This window comes from Aricia agestis, chromosome 17 (genome assembly GCF_905147365.1).
Source record: "Aricia agestis chromosome 17, ilAriAges1.1, whole genome shotgun sequence".
In the NCBI taxonomy this organism is placed as follows: Eukaryota; Metazoa; Arthropoda; class Insecta; order Lepidoptera; family Lycaenidae; genus Aricia; species Aricia agestis.
In genome coordinates, this window is record NC_056422.1 from 2701044 (window position 1) to 2723466 (window position 22423).

General features: G+C 37.6%; 1 protein-coding gene across 1 annotated transcript in view; it reads right to left on the reverse strand.

Moving 5' to 3' along the window:
* Positions 1-22423, reverse strand: part of LOC121735430 (sialin) — a 57002-nt gene that overhangs the window by 18123 nt on the left and 16456 nt on the right. The window contains exons 3-5 of the mRNA XM_042126266.1: positions 15431-15588; positions 12366-12499; positions 8696-8898 (exon numbers count right to left, since the gene is read on the reverse strand). Coding sequence (XP_041982200.1) covers positions 8696-8898; positions 12366-12499; positions 15431-15588 — 495 coding nt within the window. The remainder of the gene's footprint in view (positions 1-8695; positions 8899-12365; positions 12500-15430; positions 15589-22423) is intronic.

Sequence of the window (22423 nt, forward strand, 5' to 3'; positions counted from 1 at the left end):
AGAGATTGGATCCAATACGGTCATAGAAATAGGTGTTGCCAGTTATTTAATATAAAAAAGAGTTATTAATTTCTTGTTCGTTAATATGTTTCAAATAATGTAATGTAAATATTTTTCTAATTATATACTTGAATAATCTTGCTGAAGTAACAAAAAACAAGCCATATTAAAAATGACGATGTCTTTTGACAAATCGAATTCTCTGAGATCTAGTAACCCTGACGTCAATACCTCTCAGCGTTAGCGCTCTCCATTGGCTATTGAAACCACTTATGACGTAAAATAGGATCAATGAAATATGATAATGTAATATGCAGATATGATCAAATGATCATATATATTGGATCCTATATATGATCATATCATATATAGGATATATCATATGATCAGTTTGTAATGTGTCGAGCCAGCGGACGCCACACGCAGCAAATATTATTAATTATTAATTAATATTATTTTCGCGAATCGCGCGGCTGATTGCCGCTGCACGTCACCATGGCGCTCGTGGCGAATGAGTTGCCGGCGGTTATCCAGCACGCCATCGACACAATGGACGAGGTTAGCATAATGCAGATCTGCAAGTCCTCCTTCACCAGCGAGGAGATTTGCCAGGGGAAGCATTTGCTCTACGAGACGCTCGGCCAGAGCGCGAATATGCCATCGCGACGGAGGGATGGAACAGAAAGAAGCGTGCAGGATATAATATCCTTGCTGAAGCAGACGGATCCGGATGAGGTGCCGGCTTTTGTGGCGAAAAAACTGCACAAGCTGCCGCCCGTGACGCTGGACCACGTCGACGTCGTCACCCTCTTAAAGGACATCAGATTCCTGAAAGAAGAGTTGGTCGAAGTTCGAGGTAGACTGCAGGCATCGGAGTCTACGATCAGCGATCTACGTAATGAATTATCACAATTAAAGAGTGGTAATTCAATATGTAGGTCACCTGATGCCTTGTTTGTCACTCGCCGACGTGGTGCGCAGGCGATCACGTTCAGCCCGTCAGCACTTTCAGACGGGTAAACGCCCAAGTACGTCATCGCCGCCGCCGCCGCTGCCGCCGCCGCCCGCGCCCCGCCTGCAACGGAGCCGCGGCCGAACTACGCAAGTGTCGCCGCTTGCCCCCCGCCTCCTGCCCCGCGTTCCAAAAACAAAGGGAAAAAGGAGGCCCCTGCAAAGGATTGTCCTCCCTCCGAAAAGGACCGAAAGTGCGATGATGACGGGTTTATAAGAGTGGAGAGGAAGAAGAAGAAACCCGTCGTCCGCAACCATCGCGGCACCGCACCCGAAGGACCCGAGCAGCTGTTGCGGCGTGAGACTCCCGCGACGCCGCTGTACGTGTCCAGGCTGCACTGGTCCACGACGGTCGAGCAGGTCGTGGACTACATCAGAAGCAAGACCCACTTCGTCTTGAGAGTCGAGCGCTTAGAGTCCCGCCACAAAGTGAATTTTAGTTCCTTTGTGGTGAGAGTCCCGACGCACCATCTACCGACCTTCGAGAAGGAGGAGTTCTGGCCGATTGGAGTCGTCTACAGGAGGTTCCGAGGACGACTTCCGAACACGTCACGCCCCACGTCGCAGACAATACGTGTTTTGTGTTTTAGTGTTAGTGTTAGCTTTTAGTATAATTGTATGTATGTTAGTCTATAAGGTATTTATAATATGGGCCAAGATGCCTGAGTTAAATAAATAAATAAATAAATGATCCAATATAAATGATAATGTAATACCCCCCTAAGTGCCTAATAGTCTATTCACAACTTTTTTGACAGATTCTCCATACTTGATCTGTCAAGTTAATTGGTCGATAGCCTTATCAGGTAGTGGCGAAACAGGCCCTAAGACTATTTGACATTTGTTAATCTGTCTCTTTGTCTAATCTTCTGTAGAAAAAAGCCTGTGTCGTGTATGTGGTGGTCATGCGAAGCCTGCTGGTTTTATCTATAATTTAAATTCTAATCCCAGAAAATGTTCAAAATTTACCTTTAAACAAATTTTAAAAAGCAGTTAAAAAACGTTTGTGTGCTAAAGCGTATTATAAAGTCGATGATTTCATCGAGGACAGTACACCTTGGGAATAGGGTGGCTCCATGCAGCTTCTTCCGCCGGTTCTTCTCGGCGGGGTAGTTCCCGAACCGGTGGTAGGCAACGTAGTTTCTTCGTTCGACTTTCAAAAAGTGTATCATGATACCCATTTTGAATAAAAAGATATTTAATTTCTTTTATTTTATTTTAAAGGACGAAAATATTTACCATTATTACTAAGAAATCTAAGAATATTATGTCTAATATTCTACCTGGCATTTCCTTGTACACGGCAAAAACAACCTAATCTTGTCAGATTAGGTTGTAGTTTGCTGGCATTAAGGCCAGACGAGGATATGAAATTCTTATTTTGTTCAGTATTAATATAAATGTTATTACCACAAAATAATAAAAGTCAATAAAGCAATTTTTACAAAATTTTTGATAAAGTAATGAAGCGATTAATGCATGCTTTAACAGCTTCAATAACTGCCTGCATCACCAAATCAGTACATACAAAATACAGTAATTATTTTTATGACTATAATTGATTTGACACTAAAGTCTTACTCAAATCGGTCTTTAACCTCATGGAACAATAACCAACTGTTGTCCATGATCGACGATGATTGTGATTTGTGAATGCTATAGTTAGCTTCGCAATGTTGGATATCCATGATGGCTTTTACAAATTAAAGCGAATAATGAAAAATAACTTTTCTCATAACAACATTCCCAGAGTTTGTAAACTTTTAGAACTATCGCGAGTTCTGTTTTAATTCCCAACAGTAATAGTACTATTCATAGTGTTTTTAAACCCCAGTTAACTTTCAGATTACATTTTACATAATTATGTAATTTTATATGAAAGTAATTTTTGTTTCGTGCAAACAACTAATTAGTTTCTACTTAAACTATGTTCATTGTTATCGTGCCTTTCATTGTAGACAGATTTTAATGATGTCGAATAGTTGTAGATATTATTATTTTTAGTAACAAAATTATCGAATGTTAGAAGCAATGATGCTCGTCTTATCTGGTCTTATGAAAAAACCGCATCATCATTAATTATTTGCTGTCGAGTTTTGCCAAAATTATTATTTTCGGACAAACCTTTGACTTCAGCTTGAAATAAATAATGCTGTAATCAAGGAATTCAATAGTTTACCAACGTCCATTTTCTGGCAAAAATGGACCTTTAATCACACACCATCAGGAAAAACAATTCAATTTCCTTTCCCCAATTTCCTTGTACACGGCAAAAACAACACAAAATTGATATTCAATTTATGTAATTAAATGTTGGCATTGGCCATTGGCAAAGGTTACATATTTAGGAAAATTCGCGAGTCAAGGCAGCCGATAAAGGTTTTCCTCCGACCTGCTTTCGTGAGGATAAGTGCAAATTGGTTCCTTGACATCGAGTTATTCAAAGGCACGAGGGACTTACTGATTCAGAGGATGCGATAAAACCTTTAAAAGGAAGTGTGGACACTAGTTGAATAATCATTTGGATAGGCTGGAAAGCTCTGTTGTATGTAGACAACTAATGGTACTTTAATTAATGGATATTTGAAGAGCCATTCGGAGCTAAATGTGAAAAAAATGCGCCAATAGCGAAAGGAGTTTAAAAACAGAATTGCATTTTCAGATTTGCACGTTCTTCGTATAACTAGGGTTACACGGTCAGTATACCATCAGTGCCTCAGTGGTCTAGTGGTATAGAGCACGGCTCTTGACTCGGAGGACGTGGGTTCGATTCCCGCGTTGGAAACATGTTTCCAAGTTTGGTTAGGACAATGCAGGCTGATCACCTGATTGACAAGTAAGATGATCCATGCGTCGGATGGGCATGTAAAAAGTCGGTCCTGCGCCTGATCTCTCGCCGGTCGTGTCGGTCTTCCGCCCCAATGGGTTATGAGAGTAAAGGAATAGGGAGTGCTCTTGTGTACTGCGCACACACTTAGGCACTATAAAATGACTCCTGCGTAGCTGGCCTGGTTTCAATGAAACCGGCCACCGTCACCGAAACCGGCGTGGGAGCTATTATTATTATACCATCAGTTCAGTCCATCATGCATCAGTGTGATCCAGACTGACGAAGGATGATCATGTCACCGTGGTGTAACCGTGTGATTGAAGCGCTAATATGTACTTTCCGGCCATCATTCTGGCGTCGGTCTGAGAGTTGAGACTGATGGACTGAACTGATGCCAGACTGACCGTGTAAACCTAGTCTAAGATGCTGATTTGCGTTTCCACGTTTTGCTGCGAAGGATGGATGAGATGTGGATTTGAAGCCAAGGATTAACCTAAACAAAGATTAGCTAGCTAAAGTATGCACTAGCTAGATACACAATATGGTGCGAACACCTTTGTATAGCATAGCATTTAAGCGTTAAATTACATGTTTGAAGAGACCTATCTACCTACCTATAATAGGTAAAATAGCTCAGAATACAATCAACTGACACTATTTCGTATAAAGTCACGTGTATGACCATATTATTATGCTCAACCTCAACTCTGACCCTGGACTATCGGCACGCTGTTTCTCAATACTTTATCTCAGTACAAAGATCCTTCCGCTGTCTGTTACTCCCCACATGGAAAATATCAAAACTACTATTGGGGATTCTACCGCCTACCGGTGAATAACTTTTGTATTTTTTCTCGGGCGTGTCAAGTTGCCCGCATGCTATAAAGGTGCCTCTTCACAATGGTCCATGCTGGCCCAGTACAAACCATCGCCATTGTGCAAACGGGGTAATGGTGTATGATGGCGGACGATGACTACTGGATGGCCAGTAGATTGCCAGGCAGTAATGAGCCATGCGCCATTGTGTTTCACACCAAGTGATCGTGGTCCTATAGTACCTAAACATTCACTTGGTGTTTGTACTTTGTTCACATATTGTGTACTGGCTACACTATTTTAGACGTTTTTCCTCTCATGCAGGCTCGCGAGGCATATTCTCATCTGCATGCGGACCAGATCCGCGCGCGGGTAACACGCATGACAGTAAATGCGCCCTAAGACAATTAGGTTACTCTGTCATGTTATCATAATAGGTAAGTATCTTTATCAACATAATGCAACGCATTAACTTGCGTATTAGCACATAATAGATAACGCATGATAAAACAATGCACACTCATGCTGTGACGTCGGATTAACGTACAAGTAAAACAAAACATCATACGATTCAGACCCCCCATCTATGATATATTTATATAATATTGATTCAAACGTCATCTTTAAGGAGATCGCAGACGACAGACTTTTGTGCGATCGAGTCTGCGGCGCCCATACAGTCGGCATGGCGCTGCCATCGCTCGGCAAAAATGTAAGGGGAAAGCGAAATGGTAAATTTTTGGTCTCTTTGGTAACGAGAGGTGTAAGCAGTAATCGGGTGCTTACCCGATTACTTCCGCTTGGGTGTGCGAGCACAGGGATACGCTAGTGGTAGTCGGTAGATGACTGATCAGACGGTTCCTTAGTGGAAAGTTGATCGCAAATAAGGGTCTCTGATAGATACTGTCACAGAATATATTATATTAGACTGTAGTACAAGCGCCTATTGCCCCTTCCAGTTTCACCGCACGATCTTAAAATTGTGCGTGGCCTATACCATGTTGATACGATTAAGGAGTCACTAAACTTAGCATTCCCTCAAATATATAGAATCCTGCAGAAAGCTATTGATAATAATGGCTAATCAACCACATAAAAACAAGATCGAAAGCATACGTCACGAGTCACGACTCACGCAAGAAAATACAGTTGTTTACCACAAACAGTTAGTGTGTACGAGAGTACGAGTTGGTGTGTTGTTTACCGTCACAGACGTGTGCCACTTCGTTATCGAGTGCACTGCCCACTGGACCTTTGTAAGTTTCCTATCGACCTAACCTTAGAGACTTTGATAACTATCACGACAGCTAAACTAACGTTTCCATTTGCCTCTGATATGCTCCTTGTCTAATCATAAGTACTTAGGTACATATACTTAGGTTTTTTCCTTTAGGTTTTGTTTATAAAATGGACGAGGGGATCCAGGCTCCAGCAGACGAGCAACAGTGCCGTGAACATTAAAAAAAAAGAATTAGTGAAGAATCTGGTAACATTTCGTTTTGGCATTACTTGCTGCACCATCTTGAGAAATGTAACAATCTAGCTTATATCTGGGAATATGATTCTCAGACAAGTAGCTGAAAATAATGAAAAAAAAAAAAACATTCCAAAGCTGACGAGAAATCTAAAATAGGTCTTGCTGTTTATTGAACCACGGCTACTAACATACCCAGCTGTGATTAGATAGCTGTGGGTATAATAATATACTTAAGTAAAAGTAATGTAAGGATGTACGCGCAGATTAAAATTGACCTTGGCATACATCCAGAAACGCCTAGTGTCGCATACTGTGGTTGTCAGTGGGCGGTGGGTGACGTAGCCAATATGAACTTGAAACACGTGTCGAGTGAAATCGTTTGGAAATTCCTAGTAACGACATACAATGAACAAAATTACATTATTCAGAAGAGTATCTTTTAATCGAACAGCTGTAAGCAATACACGAAAATATAAATTGCGTGTACAAAAATAAAGATTGGATACTGCGACGTCATTTGAAAATCGAACTGAAAAAACTCAACCTTGCGTACGCGCCTAAATAACGTGCAAATTGAAACATGGCGCATAGCAACCGTTGCGCAAGGTTGCGTGCGGGCGCGCGGCCAATCGGCGCGCGGTATCGCCGTGACGTCAGCGACCACGCCTGCGCGCGCCCCCGCTAGCGCCAGTGCAACAAAACAACGACGGCGCGAGCCCGGAGCCGTTTAAAATTGGAACGTCTCGTAAGCGTTAACTCTTGTCGATTCTTGGAACTTGGTTTCTGGAATGCTCCCCAAAAAGAAGGAAATATTAGTATGCAGTCTTTATAGTACCATTCAATTTATACGCCCATGCACACATTGGGGTAATATCAAATAACTTGCAGTAAAAACTACTTTGGCAAAACCTTAGTATGCTATGAAAACTTCTTTAGACAAATAAACTAGGAAATAATTTGATAAGGCATAGATAAAATCCGGGAGCTTTTTGCGTTATATGTCTACCACTGATAAGACGACGATAAAGTGATAACATCAATCATAACGTCTTGTTAAAATATAATGCCATTTGCCATTACGGCATAAATAACCCAAGTCTTATCGGTAAACACTGTGGCTAACCGCAAACCTAGTTTGAAAGCATTGCCACTTTTAAAACTACAAACTATTTGCAGAAAATAATACTTCTCTAGATATTTTAAGGTTGAAAAGAACCTCACATAGAATTTCAACTCTTCGTGGTACAAGCATGCGACGTACGGGATTGAAAATGTAGGGTGGACACAGAAAAACCCTTACAAACGTGATCATCACAATCTAATAAACAAACAACATTACTGTCTCTTAATAAATACAAATTTGGGAATACTAATACTGTAAAAGTTCTCAAAATTAATTGCGTAATAACTTCTCGACATACTCAAATTGAAACAAATATTAACAAGGAAGTAAATCATCATTATATAACGAACATGTGTGGTCAAGGAGAGAAGTCTTAGACTAATTGACCAAGTCATCATGTCATGAATTAAAAACAACAATTGCTTAACAGATGCTAATCATTTGTAATTGTCATTTGTTTTGTTTGCTTCGACTTATTTTAGAAATGACCTCTGCCGTTTGGCGAATTGACTTGGACGAATAAGTTTGCAAAGTTTAACTGCTTCATGTGATTGGCAAGTTGACTGTTGATTTCAAATTAAAATGAAGAGGTTACCAAAGTTGTCATGATAGTTCTGGATTATCTTAATGATCTAAAAATCTCTGTGTCGATTTTCACGGATACAATCACCTAATGGTGAAAAAGTCTCGCTAGAAGTCATCTTTAAAAATTATGCATGAAAGCCACAGTAGTACAAGACACTTTAATATATTAAGTGTTATACCCTCTTTATATAGCCTCTTTTAAACGATTGTATCTATTCACTAGTGCATTTGATGATCCAGACACACCTCAAAATAATAAGGCAATAGAAAATCTATTACAGATAGCAAAACCCCAACAACAACAATAATTAATTGTTATTTCATTGAATTCTTGCAATAAAATATTAAATTAACGACCATTCCATATCACATAACGGATTAATATTCTATTGTTCATTGTCTAACAAGAATATTAAAGCAGTCAACATCCTTGCGAAAATAATTAATGCAAATTTTTATAATACAGTCACATTACACATAATTGATAATACACGAGTCCACAACCATTAAGGATACAGACATCGTAAAAAGTAATAAGAATTCATAAGCATACAATGATGAGCAAATTGCTGCGTCAAGGTATTTAATTCGTCGTGAATGTAGATCTAGAATTTAGGTCTCATAACTACGGAATTCGCTAGCGTGGGGTGCGTTGCCGTTGGAGCTGAAATGAGTTTTTTAGGAATCAAATATATAATCGCTTTAATTGCCTTGAGTTTTTAAAACGATTCATTAGATCGTTTCTCGCAACGCAGCCGAACACAGCTCCGGTGAACGCAGCCTTATGGTCTATTTGCAGCTCACAATTTCTTTAATACCTAAATAACGATTGATCATAGAAGTTTCCACTTACCCATCATATTGGACATGAATTTAGATCTGTCCATCGGCGGGATCCACTTGGATGCCATGGGCAGTATAGCAGGCCATGTCGCTCCAAGCAGGAAACCCAGGGCCACTCGCAGCGCGATCAGCCAGTAGTAACCAGCGGCTGCTGCGGCGGGGGAGAGAAGTGTGAGGACACTGGCGATGAGGGTGCTGTAGCCGAAGACCCGCCTGGAATGGAAGAACAGTTGAAACACAGAAATCAGAAGCAAGTTACTGGGGGGCATAGTCTTCCCCATATTTTGTCTTAGACATTTACAAGCACGCTTAGCGTTGCCACTATTGATAAAGTTTCTTTCTACGGAAGAATTGACAAAGAGACACATTAGCAAAGGCAATTTTTTCAGTTTGTCATTTAAGTCTGTTGGTATCTTTAATTTTAGATATACCTTTTGCATTCTTACTGTGCCCATGCTAAACCTGCAGCTGAAGTATTTGCTTCCTGCAGTTATGATAGGACAATGTCAAAGCGTTATTTAACTGTTTTAAAAAAGCAGCTGCCTTTTATAGTTTACTTTTTTATCAAGTCAACAAAACAACCCGACGTACACAAGTAACCTTACAATCAGCAGCTCAAAATCAGATCAAGGCAATAAAAATGAAAACCATTTGGCAACGCAAGAATCGGAATGCCCACTCAGATTGTCGTTCGGCGCCACATGTGACATGTCACATGGCAGACATTATTAGAGTGATGCTAACTAAGCAGTCAGGAAGGTCTAATTAAATTATCCTCAAGAAAGAGAGACAAACATTTTAACCAGAAACTAGTGAAAATGTAGCAATAATTCCAAGAAATTCCAATTGTTTTGTCCAATTGTTGGACTGCGTCAACTGCGTGTACACTGTACGTCAGACCTGTGTGGTTAAGCGGTTGGCAACACAGATTGGAAATGCAGGAATGTTTTTAGAAACATCTCTGGTAAAGTATATATAATTCATGAGCTTATCCAAATTACACCATCGTTAAGAAGAGCTATAAATCATAGCTCAAACGTACTTTATATGGACAATGTTGCGTGGTGTTGCCAAATGACCTATGGGTGTCGATGACAGTTGCAATTCAGGTTAACATCCTACAAACTAAATAGCTTTTTTGTTTATACTGCTATACGAAATCTAAAGCAATTAAAATAAATGAACAAATTCCTTGCAAATGCTCGTAATGTTTTGAACATTTCTTGGTGGAGATCCAAAAGTTTTGGGATCACTAATAAAATAATTCTGGTAGCTGACTATCAGAATGATGTGAAATTGTTGTTTATAGTATACACAAATTTTTTATCATCAGTTTCCTTATTCCTTAATTAAAAATTAAAGTCCTCAGAAAGGCTACATCCATATTTTGATGCCAAATGAAAACTGGCATCAACTATTGGCATACAAATTCTGGCATTAGAAATTGTAATGATAACAAGTTAGTAACAACATAAGAAGCTAACATAAATCATAATGAATCAACAATTATTTATATTGCTGATTCATTAAATAGTGCAATCACTGAGTCTCTACTCCATATCTGCTTAAATGAGGTTAGATGAGTAATTTATATTATTCACAGTTTAACGAAAATAAAGATTTCCTTTGATCAATATTTATTTTGGCGTACGTAATATCGTCGTCTTGTCTAAATAAAGGAAAAAGACAACGTAAAATCCCACCAATTTAATACGACCAACAAATAAATTCATTCCAAGATAAATAAATAAACATGGAATATCTAAGCTATTAAAACAAACACATATCTAAGAAATAGCTGCCACTTTCTCATTAACTGTAACATGAAAGTGACAGTAATGATAGACGGGTTGCTATCGTTAATCTGAACCGGTAAAAAGTGGCAGATGAACGATTAGCAATTAATGTTAAACCTGCAACAAGGTCTATGTTAGCTGATTTCAATCCGGCCTACATTACTCACCCGCTTACTCAGAAACCAGTCGATAACAAGTTTCAGCCAAGTGAAACAAAACAAAGCGCGATAAAAAATGCGAGACGAAATCATTTTGACCTGGCTGTAACGGGTTTGGAGATTATCGTGAAGACAAATCGACAAGACATGATATTGACTCCAAAAAAACTTAAGAGAAACGACGACCAGGAATTTACAAAGAACAATTTTTCATTAGATGACCCGGTAAACTTCGTATAACTGCCCTCCTAATATGAACCTTTCCTGGACCTCCGCGGATATTTCGACACTAAAATTAGCCTAATTGGTTCAGCCGTTCTCGAGTTTTAGCGAAACTAACAAAATTGAAAGTGCATATTGTATTTATATAGACAACACTGTTTTGTCCCTATGTTTGGATTTATCATTTCCGGACAAGCACTAGTGTTTAAGACCATAGTTATTGAGATTAAAGGACTGTCAGGAATTACTTACATTGTTAACGGTGCCCTTAATGGTCGTTTTTATATTAATTGACGGTCTGTAGGTCGCACATTGGATCTCGTTGACTTCGCGACCCTTCTATTGTCTGATTGATTGGATTCTCGAAAGTTCTGCGTGCAACCTATTAGGCAGTCACATTACAGTCGTACGACCTATCAGATACTGAAAGAGGTGAAGGCAATTTACATCAGGTTTGTTCCAGTGTAATGTTTTTGAGAATTGAGAAACATGAAAGATAAGCGCATAGAGCCTAAGGGTCCCATAAAAATTTCAAGTTGCAGTATCAGTATCACTGACATTGCAAAATTGTAATTTAATCCAATCGATATAAGCCTTAACCCACATTGTCATTCCATTAGTTACAATTCTTACGATGTAGCCTAAAGAATTGCTCATCAGTTTTATCAAACGTCAAAAAAAGGTTTTTTTTTTTAAAGAAGCCCAAGGTCTCTGACAATAATTTTAATTGATAATGAAAATGTTTTCGGTTGTTGAATACCTTAGAACAGGAAAATAAGTTGAATACTCATTTGCATTCGTTTTACCTGTCTGATTAATGTTACCAACTGTAAAATGTCTAGTTTATTTAATAATGCCATTTTGAATTGCACCCTTTCTGTTTTCAATTTCATCGTTACTGACATATTTTATAAGGAAAGGCAAAATGCCAAGATCATAAGATGCTGGAAATATCACTTTGATATATGAACTTTCGCTAAAATATTAAATAACCCAATACAATGTTAAAATAAAGTGCTACATAATATATAACATATATCAATTTCAGGCTTTATTCTTTCTGGTGACGTTATGAACGCTATATCTAGTAGCTCATAAGTCATAACTCATAACCAATCGACAACCAGACTACCACATAATATATATTTAAGCTCAAAAAGACCTTAAATTCACCATGACCAGCAGTTACTGATCACCTGGTTCTCAGAAATGCACGAAGATCATAAAAGGGTTAACATTTTTGCAATGCAGATACAATTTTGTTTGACCCTCCGTTTTTCCTTGTACCTTTAGCATTAAAGTAAAATAATACCAGTGAATTTTCAGCAAAACGCTTAGTACGGCCAGTGGAATTGCGAAGAAATGGAAACACAAAGATGTTAAGGACAAAATAATGAATTTCTCTTACTAATCTGTCTCTTTCTACTGATGAAAGAAGTTACTTTTAATGGTGGTTATCCTAAGCCGTAAAAGAAGATGTAATCAGTGCTTTAGACTATCTTACCTTGCACCTATGACCTCAGCGAGTCGCCCACCCGGCACCTCTGTCATTATGTATCCGAAGAAGAAGCACCCCAGTAGATTGTTTGTCTGTTTCGTGTCCCATGCGTATCTCGTTTGCTGAATGGTTTCTGGGTGCTGCGAAAGAAATAGTTCCTTTAGATAAGCCACAAAATATCGCAGGTAAAATAAGATGAGTAAAATCTTTGTGCATATCCATTAACAGGATATTTACAATATAATGTAGAGATTAGACTGCGATTAGCGATATAATATTACTAGCTGTTGCCCGCGACTTCGTCCGCGTTAGCATAGTAGATCACATGATCACATCCCAAGTATTATTTATTGTGCAAAAATATTCAATATACAGAATTGACTTTCCTACGATTTTATTATATATAGATGCTCCGCGCGGTGTCGCTTGCGTAATTTAGGAATTTCACGCAACCGTACATTTTGCAGCAAAAAATAGCCTATGTCCCTTCACGTGGTCTATTCTTCATGTTTGCCAAATAACATAAAAATTGCTCCAGTAGTTCAATAAGATAATAAGCAATCCCATATAATTTCCCCCGTTTTTTCCACATTTTCATCTATTTTTTCGCTCTTATTAGTTTTAGCGCGATAAAATATAGCCTATAGCCTTTCTCGACAAATGGGCTATCTAACACTGAAAGAATTTTTCAAATCGGACCAGTAGTTCCTGAGATTAGCGCGTTCAAATAAGCCCTTTCATATAATTTCCCACGTTTTTTTCACATTTTCCTCTATTTCTTAGTTCCTATTAGTCTTAGGGTGATAAAATATAGCTTATAGCCTACCTCGATGAATGGGCTATCTAACATTAAAATAATTTTTCAAATCGGATAAGTAGTTCCTGAGATTAGCGCGTTCAAATAAGCCCTTTCATATAATTTCCCCCGTTTTTTCCACATTTTCCTCTATTTCTTCGCTCTTATTAGTCCTAGCGTGATAAAATATAGCCTATAGCCTACCTCGATCAACGGGCTATCTAACATTGAAAGAATTTTTCAAATCGGACCAGTAGTTCCTGAGATTAGCGCGTTCAAACAAACAAACAAACAAACAAACTCTTCCCAATTATAATATTAATTAGTATAGATGTAGCTCACAAAATTATTACTGCCAGTAATTGCAGGGAAACCCAGTGTTTTATGAGCACATACTTTGTCTGGCTGGTAATAAATTCTACGCACTTGGCCTTCACATGTCTATTACACAATATCCATACTAAGTCCATTGAACGTTCGCGCAGCCAAAAGACTAAATTAGAATCGCCGCGTCATAGCCATCATGGAATATGAAAAAAACATTACGAGTATTACATTCGCGAAAATCGTTTATGTTTAAAGGAATAAAAAATTGTCGGTAGATAACTATAATATATTTTGTAAGATTTACGAGGCATACACATCTAGCGACGCAAAGAATTTCAAATAGGAATGACTAATTTTGCAAAACGAATAACACACAGTCCAGACATTAAATCTTGAAGACTATTTCTATTCTACGAGTAAGCAGTTGAAGATTTGGTAACCAAAAACTGATAAAGTTCTACGATTTGAAGTGTCCATGATGACCATGATCTGCCAGTCTCAGAATTGAAGCCCCAAGTACAACATCGGAGAACGCGTCATTTGCTGATGGGTCCTCTATTAGCAGAAGGAATGAATTGATGATGTTTTGTCATGTAGATTGCAGACTGTATATTAATTGTTGCCAACTAATCGGTGAAGTTGAGCGCAGACATGACATCACGATTCACGACTATTAATACGCCACTTTATTTCAATTTTATCCAGCGAAGATCGTGTTGCGTCCTCACTCCTCATACGATGCGTAATTGGCACAGGTGATATTCAAGTCGTAATGGGTTTAATTAGGAACCAACTCATGCCCGTTGTCGGAAAGTTTTAGACAGGACTCACGAGTTTATGTATCGAACAACGCTGTCATTTGTCAATTACTTAATGTATTAATGCCAGCAAATCGTAAACACTAGTGGATAAAAATCTCTTGCCAATAATCTTAGAAACAGGGTATCAAAGCATAAAGGGGAGGAAAACGCTCCGATACCCAGAACGTATTGCCTATTAGTCCTATTACTGAAGTAAGTTTGTACATTGTACAAGGAACTGATGTAAATGCCTATAAACTTTAGACTTATTAATTTTAACCCCGTCAAAATTCTCGTTTAACGTGTTTTGCATTGCAAGGATAACAAAATGGGTGATTAGAACTCACGTGATTTTATCAAGTCAATCAACCCAGCATTAATTTTTTACAGCGACCATTTTGATATGATTTTAAAGGATGCTTTTGAAAACCTGTATGCAGAATCCCTTGTCATTTATCCCTTGTCGTTTTTTGTTCAACACTACGTCGGAGATTTGGAGACGTTAACCTTCTTAGGAGCATTGCCATCAAATTCTTTATTTTGGAGAAGGATCGTGCAAAAACTGGGGATTACCTGGCGAGCATTTCGAATCTGGTATCCCCCAAAAAGGATTTGGATTTTGGAGCTTTCCGAAAAATATGTCCTTCTTAGATTAAACCCACTTTCTACAGCCTTCTGTAAGGACATGGGTCTTTTCTAAATAATACTGTTTAACTTTAGTCTTGCACGCAATCTAACCTGTCATAGGCAGTACCTAGGGGAAGCTACTAGGAAGCTAAGATGATAATAATTCTCAACAGATCCACTATAGAATTGCGTCCTCTTTCGATGCGTCATTAGTTAATTACCACAAGTGACATCAAATTTTCAATAGCATTAATTAAAAGAAATGGATCAACTCCGGCTATAAGTGGGAGAAATGCACACCCATCCTATGATCCTTCATAAAATACTTATAAATTGTTAAATAATTTAATACAGGTGCTTCATGTAATATAACAACCCAACATTTAAGATGATAATATAAATTATTTACCTCTGTAACATTGTGTGGGTGCAGTACGTCTATAAATTGTTAAATAATTTAATACAGGTGCTTCATGTAATATAACAATCCAACATTTAAGATGGTAATATAAATTATTTACCTCTGTAACATTGTGTGGGTGCAGTACGTCTGTGGTAGTGTTGGTGTCTTTGAACACCATCTCCACGATGGCGATAGTTAGGTTGACGCGGAGGGAGTAGTTGAGCATGAAACCCAGCAGCACCATTATGTTCAGCACTTGGACGCATGTTAGACAACCTGAAAGAAAAAATAACTTTAGTGTTGCCTTTACTGAGGAGGCATGTTAACAAAATCAAAGTTTGCCGCAGAAAAGTAGGCAAAATTGTAGAAAATAAGATATTTGGCCTTCAAGGGAAATAATAATTTGTTTTTAAGGGAGATAAAGATTTGAAGGTAGCAGATGCCCGAATAAGAAGGGAGGATCATGAGCGTATTTTCTAAAAACATAATGATCAAGAAAACTTTAAAAACATCAACAACTTTTTTTCAGGAGCTAAACGTGTTTTTGTGTATTTGCCAATATTTTTTGCAGATTTTTGCCTTGTAGTGCGCATACGCTTCGACCTTGATTCTGGTTTTATTGCCCTTGCTATTTCGGTTAATTCTGTCTGACGACGTTCCACGAGTCCACTCCACGAGTCCACATCTCGTTATGTTTTCTAGCGTTGAATAGACTCGGAAACTATTTGACAGATTTTTTTGCAATTTCGAATGCATTACAGAGCAGACTACTACGCAGACTACGAGGATTGACATGGGCCTTCTAAATTTCTGAATATGAAAATAGCAATTTAATTTGTAAATTTTTTGTAGTCGTGATAAGAATTTAAACTCTTTCGGAGACTGGTGCCCAAATCAGACGTATTTACTAGAATAATTTAATTAGTTACAAGAATTTAGCATTTGGATGGTTTAACTATTACTGATTTCCACTTTGTTGATAAGTTTTATTAACTATATTTAATACTAGACGTTCCGCGCGGCTTCGCTCGCGTAAATTAGGAACTTAACGGAAACCGTATATTTTCCCGCAAAAATAGCCTGTCTCTTCAGTCTTCCCGAGATCCTCTCTATATCTATGCCAAATAACATAAAAATTGCTCCAGTAGTTCGGTAGATAAGCCCTTCCAAATAATTTACTCGTATTTTTTTATATATAATTGGTCTGTGGTGTGATGGTAGTGATGATGATGATGAATGTAATTTACATAGTAGCATAATAATATGCTTTCTTCGTAAAACAACGCCGGAATCCCCAAACTTTTATCTATAAGGAATCCGGAGTTCTCTTAGTATCTTCGGAACCATAGCATACCTTGGTGCAAAATTTTACTTTTTGGTAGCATATGCTTAGGATACTTCTTAAAAAATTGAAATCATTATATGTTTCCATATAAATTTTTAAACAACATTTTGTTTTTAGTTATAAAATGATTTTAATGAACAAATATACAATAAATGTACAGTTTAATACATAAAATATAACAATTATATCAAATATTTCGTGGATTATTTATAAAATCATAAATAAATGTAGAAAAAAAAACCGGTCATGTTCGTTTTTATGTTTTTCAGAATGGCAATACAGTTTCAATTATGAATCTGCTAATAAATTGAATTGCCGTTGACGTAGCACGTTATTTTACAAAATTAGATGAATCACCGACGATATTGCTCGTAATATCGTCGCTGAATTGATTGAGAGGAATTGCTAAAAGTTACCATTTTAGCCCCGCAGTAGTTCCTGAGATAAGCGAGTTCGAACAAACAAACAAACTCTTCCGCTTTATAATATTAAATATTATAGTATAGATCTACTATAATATTATTATAATATAAATAAATAAAATATGTTTCTTTGTTACTATTCGCAATTTTTGTATGACTTGTTATAAATTATACGAGCTAAACGGTGTCATCACGAAACATATCAAATTTTATTTCGCGCTCACATGTTTTGATAACATTGAATATTTTTTAAAAATAGTACCACATCATACGTAATATACTAATTACTACCTACCTTTTAACTAAGATGTACGGTATTAAGAGGAGTCCACACCGCACTTTTTTCCATACAAACGTTGTCCCCTGTTTCCTCCATGGATAATGCTGGTAGAGTTATAATTTTTTTCCTGAATATCTACGACCACTAATACGATGTCCCTATGTTTTCTTTTTTTTCATAATTTAATTATTAAATAAGATATGAACGTTCAAAAACCCAAAAAATGGCCAGATTTTCCGCTGTGTTCAAACGTCCAGAAAACAGATTTGGCTAGATTATACAAAAAAAAGCAAAACATAGGAACACAGCTCAAGGTTTTTTTTAATGTTTAATGAAAAAAGTACTTAAATCGGTTAAGTTTTGGAGAAGGAATCAGGGGACAACGAATCGTTGATTTTCTGGATTTTCTGCAGTTGTCTCTATCGCGTTCTGCGGTATAGGCTTGAGGTAAGAGAGACAGCTATAGATATTACACGTGCTTTTTTTTTCATTTCTCTAGCCCCTGGTGTATCCTCTTAAGAATAATAAAAAATATTCTGAGACGCAATTTAAAAAATATGTATATTTTTGTAGTGTATTGTGACTTGTAGTTTTAATTCATTTTCCTTAAATAAATTTAAACTTGTTTTTCGTTTCAAAAATCTACTAAGTATACAACACCATTCAATAAAAAAAAATAATTTATACTGAATTTGATGGATACGCTTTCAGCCGTTGTCGGAGGACCAAAAAATAAGAACGTCTCAAATAAAGTAAAAAAAGAGTACAGTTGTGGTACAGTCTAAATTCTACACATTAAGTGTGGGTTGCACCAACTTACTTTAACTATAACTTTAACTACCTACAATGTAAAATGTCAAATCTTTGATTAGTGTTAAAAATTAACGCCATCAAGACGCCATATTTAACCATAACCATAGAGCTCGACAAAGCTATAAATGCACGTGGCGAAAAAAGGAGCTAACGCTCGCTGTCATCGTACAAAAACGCCATTTTTGACAGTTCTTTACCAGCAGCGCCCCCGCCCACGTTCTTATAAAGCCTTGTCAGACCAGCAACGCCTTCTGTCAAATTCTGTGGTCAAAGTTAAATTAGCCTTAACTATAACCACGCTTCTGGTGCAACCCAACATTAATACGAGTAATCGAAATAATATCAACAGCCAAACATAGAAATTCCCACTTTGGAAGTTATTTAAAAATCGCTATTACCCAACAGAAGCTCGATATTCATTAATATTCATAGAAAGCTTTTGATATAATCCATTTAAATACTGGTTACATGCATATCAGCCTCATTTGAATACAATATTGTTATGCAAAATCCGGTTTTAAATTAATATCTTTATCAGAAGCCGCCACGATCTGTTTAATTTATTTTATGATCTGTCTACAAATTCACGTGAGCAAAATTTACATTATATCAAGAAAAATGTTGTCGGGAATTGGAATTTATGGCGAGACTTAAATATTGCATTTTAATGTTAATACCTACATACTTATTTGGATATGGGATGGAAAGCATACCTATAGCTAAGAATTAAGACTAAGAAAAATTTAGTTTTTGCATTATAGCCATTTGAAATACAATGTAAGGTTTGTACTTTGTAACGATATCATCTTTGAGATTTATTAAGAGTACTGATAAAAAATACTATTGTTTCAAAACAAAGAGTTTTTCTCTCTCTCGAATCTCTACCAAAGAGTTTAGCAAAGAAATAAGAAAATTAGATGACTACTGAAACAGGACCGTAACCGTAACCGTGACTGTGACATATCAGAATTCAGAAGTGAGACTGCCAAACAATGTAAAAAGATCTGTCAAGACACGCGACTTCATCCATACGGATGTCCGTTGTACGGTCACAGGCGGGCCCCTAGACGATCAAATTTATTGTGCAATATGGTGCAATATCACGCTTCAATTTTTTGGAACAGCGGGAGAAAAATGGTCACCTTGGAGAATCATTATAATTATTATGTATCATAATATGATTCATTTTTTTAAATCGCAAAATGGTCACTCTGCTTGCAATTCATATGTCGTCAGTTTGACAGTTCTGACAATTCATTTTCTGAACTGATTTGGGAGGAATTGCAAAATTAACAATTAGATTGAAGGCACGCGATGTTCAATATCAACCCTAGATGGCCAATAATATTCCGAAATACGTAATATATAAGATATTGCACAATAGAATTGATCGTCTAGGGTCCCGCTAACAGTCACGCTTAGTCTAGACTCTAGATTCTAGCGTCTAGGCCTACTGCACATACAGCTGTACAATAAGACTAGCAAAAATGCAATAAAATGCAAAGGAATTTTATTGCATTTTTGCTACCTAGCAACAAGTACATTTTAATAAGCTGTACTGGCCTGGCATTCTACTAATTATTCATAATACCTCTGAGCACGAGGAGAGTTCGTGATCTGAAATTATGCAAAATCATTAAAATGAAACATAAAATCCGAGACAAAGCCTGAAATCCGACAAGAACATCGCAAAAATTCACGTGGCTGGCAGTATGAAATGTATTACATTATAATGTATTAGGTACTTACTTTAAAATACTTAACAAAAAATATCTAACTAACTTATGATGAAGCCGTACATTTTTCCGGGATAAAAAGTATCCTATGTCCTTACCCGGCATTCAAAGTATGTCTAAGTATACCAAATTTCAGCAAAATTGGTCCAGCGTTTAGGGCGTGCAGAGGTCAGAACAGACAGACAGATACGCTTTCGCATTTATAATATTCGTATGGATTTATTTACAAACTTTCATCCGCTAGCATCATTCGTCAATGATCATCATGACTTATTGCCAAGCTTTGACCAATCAATTGATACATGTACAGAATAATGATCCATTGATCCATGGAAACGATCGTATGTAGGAGATCAATCATTAATCTATTTGCAGTATCAACTCTGTAGTTATCTGTGACGTAAGTACGTGGAATTTTACATATTGTTAAGGCAGTGTTTGAACAAACGGTTAACACTGAACCGATTTCGCAACAGCTTTGTCTAACTTTTAACTGGCGAGTGGCGACAAAAAATCTAACATCTATTAGTGATTATGTTCAATAAAGGACCATCCATACAACATTATTATTGTTGTGAATCCCTAAGCCTGCAAGAGGGCTCTCCGTGTGGACTTTTCTAGGCCACCCCGCCAGCAGGCGTAGTATGGTCACCATAGAAACGGTTTCTTTCTACGGAAGAATAGACAAAGTGACAGTTAGACAATGGAAATCCGCCATTTTGTCGATAAAATCTATCAGTATGTCGATTCTTCCGTAGAAAGAAACAATTTATATGGTGACCATGCTACACCTGCTGCACACTGAGAATTGTCTGCGTGTCTGCGAGACAGACGCGGCCAACCGTTGGTAGAGTTGCGGTTGATCGTGCCCGTAACTATGCCTTTTCTCTTATGAAATAAGGGGGCAAACGAGCAAACGGGTCAACTGATGGAAAGCAACTTGCGTCGCCCATGAACACTCGCAGCATAAGAAGAGCTGCAGGTGCGTTGCCGGCCTTTTAAGAGGGACTAGGGGAGGGTAGGGATGGGAAGGGAATAGGGTAGGGGACTGGGCCTCCGGTAAACCACGCAGTCGGCGAAACACAGCGCAAGCGCTGTTTCACGCCGGTTTTCTGTGAGAACGTGGTATTTCTCCGGTCGAGCCGGCCCATTCGTGCCGAAGAATGGCTCTCCCACGTATAAAGCCTAAGCGGGGAGTTAAGCACCATGAGGTTTTAGCGGGTAGATCCTCGGAGTCCCTCGGAGTACCCCGGTCCCCGGCCGATGTCCCCAATCCGCCGGGGATGCGCAAAATTCCCCATGTAAAAAAAGGCCAGAGGGGCGAGGGTTAAATTACATCAAATTTGTGAGTTTGTTACTTCTTCTCGCAATGCTACTTTTGTTCTGAAAAAGCACAGTGTTCCTATGGGATACAGATAATTGGATACCTGGTTTTGCCGAAGAGCTGCGAGCAAGAACTTAAATATTATCTATTTTTACGACAAATATAATATACATACTAATACTAGGGGAGGGGAAGGTGCTAATTTTGTAGTCACTCGAGCGTCATGGAGACCTAGTAGGTTTTTTACATCAGTAAAACTGATGAAAAAATAATAAGAACGTTTTTTATTTTAGCGGTGGGTTCAGAAACTGCAGCCATTATAAGGTTTTGAAAAAAGAAAATATATTCAGAAAGTTGCTTATTTAGGTCAGTTATAAACATATTTAGACAGCAAGGACTAAATCATTTAGTTTAGTGCAAAATAAAATATCTGTGAAGCTTAGTTAGTAAAATATAAAGCTTTATTTTTTATATTTATTTTAAAATGTCCGTACAGGCTTACCTAACCTTTGAATCGTCAGTGCTTTATGTGTAAGCTTCTTCGATGACATTTCAATATGTAAAAAAAAAAAAATTAACCCACCATGTGAGAAATCTGATTTCTATACCATGATAACTAGACACATGTCGGAAGCCTATACAAGCTTAATCTGACACGCTCGAGCTTGTCCCGAAATCCCCTCTTCCCCTCCCCAACTATAATAAATGTTTCATCGTAAAAAATATATAAAAATGTAGAGGCCGCCTACGCTTCCAAACCGCTGCTATCTCGGTCGCTATGACATAATGCTGTTTCCGAATTCTGGATCCTTTATCGATATGTAATAACTAATAAGCGTTAGTATAAAACAGCTTAATTTTGCTGGCAGATAGTCATAAAAAGTTGGTAAATAATGATGAATGATATCAGGTAGAATAAACCACCGAGAACTAGGTAATCAATATTGGTCATGCCATTTAAGAGGATACAACAGGGGCTAGAGAAATGAAAAAAAAGTACGTGTAATATCTATAGCTGTCTCCCTTACCTCAAGCCTATACCGCAGAACGCGATAGAGACAACTGCAGAAAATCCAGAAAATCAACGATTCGTTGTCCCCTGATTCCTTCTCCAAAACTTAACCGATTTAAGTACTTTCTTCATTAAAGATTAAAAAAAGGCTTGAGCTGTGTTCCTATGTTTTGCTTTTT